The 6,581-nt window shown below is 46.1% G+C and overlaps 2 protein-coding genes across 2 annotated transcripts; both read right to left on the reverse strand.

Annotated features, from left to right (window-relative positions):
* Positions 1-1,696: 1,696 nt before the first annotated feature.
* Positions 1,697-3,269, reverse strand: LOC123042428 (ras-related protein Rab-2-A-like). Its single transcript, XM_044464883.1, has 5 exons — positions 3,084-3,269; positions 2,822-2,961; positions 2,495-2,577; positions 2,197-2,401; positions 1,697-2,120 (listed from the first exon to the last, which is right to left on the reverse strand). Exons 1-5 carry the CDS (start codon positions 3,127-3,129, stop codon positions 1,860-1,862), a joined length of 735 nt encoding a protein of 244 aa, XP_044320818.1. The 5' UTR covers positions 3,130-3,269; the 3' UTR covers positions 1,697-1,859.
* On the reverse strand, positions 3,250-6,101 carry LOC123042427 (ras-related protein Rab-2-A-like). The gene is made up of 6 exons (XM_044464882.1): positions 5,971-6,101; positions 5,685-5,824; positions 5,309-5,391; positions 5,013-5,217; positions 4,861-4,929; positions 3,250-3,651 (listed from the first exon to the last, which is right to left on the reverse strand). The coding sequence occupies exons 1-6, from the start codon at positions 6,014-6,016 to the stop codon at positions 3,250-3,252; spliced, it is 945 nt and encodes a 314-aa protein (XP_044320817.1). The 5' UTR covers positions 6,017-6,101.
* Between the last annotated feature and the right edge of the window lie 480 nt (positions 6,102-6,581).

Here is a 6,581-nt window from a genome sequence, read left to right on the forward strand (position 1 = left end):
CAATGGTTGTTTTCTCTGATGCAATTGTTATCACATGAGCACTTCATCCTCACTGCTGTCACCCTTTGGGCAATTTGGCATGCACGAAGGAAGGCCATCCATGAGTCCATCTTTCAGAGCCCACAAGCAACCCACGAATTCGTTGTCAGATTCATTGGCGAACTTGATGCACTGAAATCCAATGTTCAGGGGAGGGGAAACACCTCGGGATCGAGCCAACGTGGCCAGCGACGGCCTACAAGGCCACAAGCGGGAAGTTTTAAAATTCATGTGGATGCTGGAGTTATGACAAGGAGAGGAGGATCAGCAGCGGCAGTTTGCAGGGACGAGTGGGGACACTATATTGGCAGCTCTGCCTTGGTTCTTGAGGGGGTGGTAGATCCGGCCACCCTTGAGGCAGTGGCATGTCGGGAAGCATTGTCCTTGGCAGAAGATCTGGGGCTTGTAAGCTTTGTTGTGGCGTCAGACTGCAGCCAAGTAGTGTTAGACATTAACAGGAGATCCCATGGGGTTTATGGAGCGATCATTGAGGAGATAACCTTGAGATCATCCAATTTTCAATGTAGTCTTACCTTCGAGAGTCGTGCTGTTAACTATGAAGCACATAGATTAGCCAAGTTCTCACTAGCGAGAGGTCCGGGGCGCCATGTGTGGCTTGGAGAGCCTCATGACCAAAGTTGTATCCCACTTCATGTGGATTTTCATGAATAAAATTTGGCTTTACCCCTCAAAAAAAAAACTAGCCCATGACATTATTACCCTAAAACAAAAGGTTAGCCCTGACGTGATTAACGCGGACTGGAGGCTACCGGCTGCACCCCCCCCCCCCTCTCTGCTGCTCGATACCTACTGATAATATAAACGAAGGTACTAGAATTGCATGATAATTTACAGTAGAAGGGAATTACCCAGGAACTGAGTTATGTTCTGAGAAATTATTAATATTTTTGGATTGTATTGGAAATTGTTGAGGCAAATATAAACTAATGCAATTATAACTATGTTTTAGTTGCGCCGAATTGATACATTTGTTCTATGCTCTTGGCAAAAAAAAAGGTTGGTTTGCCCCCCCCCCCCCCCCCCCCCCCCCCACATACCCAAATCCTGACTCCGCCCCTGCATAGAGGAGATGTTGTTCTTACCAATTCGCAGGGAGTTGGATGAGGAGATGCAAACCGCAGTGCGTAATTACTTGGAGCAGAGAGGAAAAACCAGGAGTAGACAGACCTTGTAGGGTGGCTGAAAAATATCGAGTGCTATCTCACAAAGTAGACGGCATTTCCTAGGCACATTAGATCGTTAATTGGTGTTTTACAAAAGTTACACAGACAAATGCAATGTGGACAACGTGATCCAGGGAGGATCCTCTTCGAAAGAGTGGATGTTGACAGAATTTCCAGGTATCGAATGTGTTGTATTATCATGGGAGCATATATTCTGACAAACCAAGTTACTGCGAGCTTAGGCATCAGTACTCTTTGAGTGTGCTGATTCATGTGAGCAAGTCGAACACCGCATGGCTGCACCGAGGTACTTATATTGCACTGTCAACACGCACAAATGCAGGGACCGTCCCTGGAAGCAGGATTGATGGGGTTCCTTACTGTACTCCACAATTACATTAGTGTTCCTGCCTTCAGGGCCTTCAAGCGCACGATTGTTCCATTTTCGGAGGTTTAGTAGAACATGAGCAAACTAATAACTTCATATAGCAAAACCAATGCACGGAACTTGAATTTCATCTTAGTACTCCAACGCCTAATATATAGTATAGTTACAGTTGCATACATACACTAAGTTAGCAAGTTCAAAAGGATCCTTCTGCATAAACCGGTCATTAGGATTTCTCAGCTTCATATCTACTTCCATCGACCCATTTTGTGCCAAAAATTGGCTATCCAGCATATTGGCATGCCTAGATTTGACAACTCCAAGGCTTGCCAAAGATTGCGAAGTTTCGAGAGACTGGCAAAGTAAGTTGGTTGCCAACCAGTTGATAGCCAATCTTTTGCCTTGCCTGCATATTGGACAAGGCAAGCACTTAAACAGACCTTTTCAGGTAAGTCAAGGACACCAACTTGGACTTTCTTGTATATTCTTTCCGCGGCCAGAATGAATGCCTACATTACATAATGATGTAAAATTAATCTAAAGGAAGCGTAATTGTACCCAATGTACATGGGATAAAAAAATTACCTCATCAACATTTTGTGTGGTTTTTGCAGAGGTCTCCATAAACACGAGATCGTGCCTCTTGGCGAACTCCCGCCCTTCCTCGTAGCTGACCGCACGCATGTGAGACAGATCGCATTTGTTTCCGATCAGCGCCAATGTTACGCCGGCTCTCGATAGCTCTCTTGCTCTTTCAAGCAATATAGCTATATGATCAAAAGTCTCCCTCCTGAAGCAAGGTCAGTGATGAAGCGTAAGAACCATCGATGGACAAAGTTTAGCACCATAGGCAGATGTATTTGATAACCCGTTGAGGTAGTACCTTGTGATGTCATAAACCAAAATGATACAAGCAGCTCCGCAGTAGAATTGCTTAGTAATAGGTACGAACGCTTCGTGGCCAGCCTGCAAAGTCAAGATACAGAAATATGAGATGGACATGCTGCTTAAGTAAGAACATCAAAGCATTGTGTTTTAATTAAACAGTTTCACAACAACTAGTCTTTACAATTCGAATAAACAATATATTTACTGTGTTTTAGTGTAAATAAATTACAAAGTACTCCCTCGTCCAGATACATCCGTTTGAGCGAAAAGTAATTCCGGACGGAGGAACAGAAGACAGATAAGGTAAATAGCCTGCACGCACCGTGTCACAGATGTCAAGCTTTATGCGCTTGTCGTCGACGTTGATGGTGCGCGTGCTGAACTCAACGCCGATGGTGAGATCGTGCACCTCCTGGAACGTCCTGGACGTGAACTGCCGCTCCAGGCACGTCTTCCCGACACCTGCAGCAATCGACAGATCAGCATCAGCGTCCCACAATTCGGACGTGGAACGAGCGAGCCCAGGGTGGGTCGATCAGTCGAAGCAGCGGGTTCCGGGTTAGGGAAGGGGTGTGACGGCCGACCTGCGTCGCCGACGATGGTGTACGTGAAGCGGCGAGCGGATTGCATCTTCAGTCGCGGACTCGCTCGCGGCGAGCGTCGGCTGTTTGGTGGGTGGATTGGAGAAGCACGGACTCGACTTGAGCCGACTGCTTCGGGGCTAGGTTTGTTGGAATTGATCTCGCCGTTTTATACCAAACCAAGAGAAACATATATAGGGGAGACAAAGTCTCCTCTTCTTACGAGTTTGTGCGTTGATCGGATGCGCACAAACGCACAAACCAATTGTGCGTTTTTGCGCCATGAGTTCAGAGCATGCTTGGCTGACAGCCAAAAATTGGCTAGCCAGCATATTGGCATGCCAACATTCGGCAACTCCAAAGCTTGACAAAAATTCCCAAGTTTCGAGAGGTTGGCAAAGTAACTTGGTTGCCAACCAATTGACAGCCATTTTTTTGCCTTGCCTGCGTATTGGCAAGCCAATTTTCGGCACCAGACCAAGCAGCAATTACTCCTTCCATAGGATGATCCAGCTACACCTCCAGATTGGCTCGGTGTAATGTTCTCAGGCATATGTAAGAATCCAACAAACTGCAACAAGTAGGATAACAAAATTATGTATTGCCAAACATAAACTGCATGATCTTAAGAAAGGTCTCGTGTATTTCATGAAACTGTGCGTTCTGTTGAAACTGACGATATAATGTATGCTTCGAGTGACACACTACACACCCTTTTTGCCGAAACGACTGTCAAACTACACTTCATATCCACCTTAATTCTAACCATTCAAACGCCATGAAGGAGAAGGCTGTGAGGAGAGATGCGGAATCCGACAGGCTGTGGCTGTGGCTTCAGCTCCTTGGCTATGCACACTGCATCTACTAGGCTTCTTCTGCTCTGGTTTTCACGACCCACATGCCATGTTTACTGAAAGAACAGCCTGTTGTTCGTTGACTCTTTGGTGACCAAACAAATCTTAGCTAAATTACCCTGTTATTTGGTCACAACATGGGAGAAACGGAACTACTCCCTCCGTTCCTAAATATAAGTCTTTTTAGAGATTCCAATATGGACTACACACGAAGCAAAATGAGTGAATCTACACTCTAAAGTATGTCTATATACATCCGTATGTAGTCCCAATAGAATCTCTAAAAAGACTTTTATTTAGAAACTGAGGGAGTATGTCAGAAATGCTGTGATGAGCTCAGTCAATGCCGCTCTACTGTCGGGGCTGTGGAAGCACTGTGTAATAATGATCTTATACTTCATAAGCATATTTGAAGACTGGTAGTGGGCGTGGGCAAGGATTACTAGGCTCCTCAGGATGTGGCAGCAGTTATTCAGGGTTGTCGTGTTTCCTAAGATGGATCGGTCCTCAAACGCTTGGGGAATATGGAGTTACCAGAGATTACAAGGCAACTGAAGATCTTCTCCTCCATGGCGTTTGGAGGCAGACAAGACTAGTGGCTGAACACATCCTCTTCTCTGTTGATGTTCTCAGATCGATGAGGGGCAAGATACCATTTTGGTTTCTTTCCTCATCATCTTATCACTCTCAGCAAAGCGCATTCGCCATGCTTAATGTTGTGTGTGTGTCCAATTGAAGCTGGAAGGTTTGCTACAGTTGTGAGCACCACCAAACTCTTCAGCCTTGATTAGAAATTTATGGGGTTGGGGCATTGTCCCGTACTCACAGGTGGCCTATCTGCCCCACAAATACAGTCCGAGTATCTTTGATGAACACCAACATAACCTAACACTTTGAGAAACAAGAAGGCAAGCACTTAAACTGACCTTTTCAGACAAGTCGATGACACCATCTTCGACTTTCTGGTATACTGTTTCGGTGGTCACAACGAATGCCTACATTACATAACAATGCAAGATAATCTTGAATAGGAAAACAGAGTGTAATTGTACCAAATGTACAATGGGTAAAGCATTACCTCCTCAACATTTTGTGTGGTTTTTGCAGAGGCCTCCATGAACACCAGTTTGTGCCTCTTGGCAAACTTTCGACCTTCCTCATAGCCGACAGCACGCATGTGAGACAGATCGCATTTGTTCCCGATCAGCACCAATGTTACACCGGCTCTCGATAGCTTTCTTGCTCTTGATAGCCATACAGCAATATGATCAAAAGTCTCCCTCCTGAAGCAAGGTCAGTGAAGTGCATGAAGCACCGCACGCACAAAGCTAACAACATAACAGATGTATTATTGACAACCCATTGAGGTAGTACCTTGTGATATCATAAACCAAAATGATACAAGCAGCTCTGTAGTAGCACTGCTGAGTGACAGATACGTACGTTTCGCGGCCCTCCTGCAAAGTCAAGACATGATAATACGAGATGAATATGCTTCATAACATGAAATTCAGCACGTATGGTACTACGTACAGAACACCATGAAAAAGGCATGCAAAAGCATCACCTTATTGTGCTAGTTATTAATTAAAAAAATAATTTGACAAGTAGTCTTTACAATTCAAATAAGCAATATATTTACTGTGGTGTGGTGTAAAATACAGATCAATTGTGACACTAGGGCAGAAATCTCTGCTTCCTCTCGGATTTTGACAAGGAAGGAAGGAAGGGTAAATAAGTTTGCACGCACCATGTCCCAGATGTAAAGCTTGACGCGCTTGTCGTGGACGGCGATGGTGCGCGTGCCGAACTCGACGCCGATGGTGGGCTCGTGCTCCTCCGGGAACGCCCTGGCCGTGAACTGCTGCTCCAGGCACGACTTCCCGACGCCTGCAACAATCGACAGGTCAACGTCAGCACCCCGCGATTCAGACGTGGAACGAACGGGCGAGCCCTGTTGGCCGATCATGCGTGCGTGACGGGAGGGGTCGGAGCGGCGGGTGCCGGATTAGGGACGGGGAGGAAGGACGATCGACCTGGGTCGCCGATGATGGTGTACGAGAAGAGGTGAGCGGGTGTCATCTTCACTCGCGGATTTGATCGCGACGAGGGACGGCGGTCCTCTGTCTGGTGGGTGGATCGGAGAAGCAGGGGATTCGAGAGTTGATCCGATTGGTTGAGGGCAGCCGGATGCAGGGCGTGGGAAAAATATTGGACATCGATAACAACCGACCGTTCGGTCTGGGAGCACCCAGGCCGAACGCTTCGTTCCGGACGGGAGGGGCATCGACCGAACGCTTCGTTCTCGACATTGGTCCTTTGCACGACAAAATTGCCATGGACTTTTGCCATTCAATGAAAGAAATTGCCATGTTCAAGTTTATGTTTTAAAAAATGGCGCAAAAAAGGAAGAAGTCATGGCAACATGCATCTCTACAGTACGAAAAGTTGCCATCACTACAAAAGTTTACGAAAAAAGGAAAAAAATGCCATCAAGTGATATGGTGAAAAAATTCTCTCTAGACACAGAAATTTTTCGAAATAAATGGAGAAAACATTTTGGGTCGCGCTAACTGCCACACGTGTGGCAGGAAAGAAGACGCACCACACGTTTCTAATGTAAACAGATTATCACGTCATCGCATGC

This window comes from Triticum aestivum, chromosome 2B, assembly GCF_018294505.1.
Source record: "Triticum aestivum cultivar Chinese Spring chromosome 2B, IWGSC CS RefSeq v2.1, whole genome shotgun sequence".
Taxonomy (NCBI): domain Eukaryota; kingdom Viridiplantae; phylum Streptophyta; class Magnoliopsida; order Poales; family Poaceae; genus Triticum; species Triticum aestivum.

Coding starts and splice junctions, on each gene's coding strand:
- LOC123042427 (XM_044464882.1), bottom strand. CDS start 6,016: ATGACACCCGCTCACCTCTTCTCGTACACCATCATCGGCGACCCAG. Junction 5,825..5,970: donor CACCATCATCGGCGACCCAG/GTCGATCGTCCT, acceptor CGATTGTTGCAG/GCGTCGGGAAGTCGTGCCTG. Junction 3,652..4,860: donor TCATCGACTTGTCTGAAAAG/GTCAGTTTAAGT, acceptor TACTTGTTGCAG/TTTGTTGGATTCTTACATAT.
- LOC123042428 (XM_044464883.1), bottom strand. CDS start 3,129: ATGCAATCCGCTCGCCGCTTCACGTACACCATCGTCGGCGACGCAG. Junction 2,962..3,083: donor CACCATCGTCGGCGACGCAG/GTCGGCCGTCAC, acceptor CGATTGCTGCAG/GTGTCGGGAAGACGTGCCTG. Junction 2,578..2,821: donor AGCTTGACATCTGTGACACG/GTGCGTGCAGGC, acceptor TTGACTTTGCAG/GCTGGCCACGAAGCGTTCGT.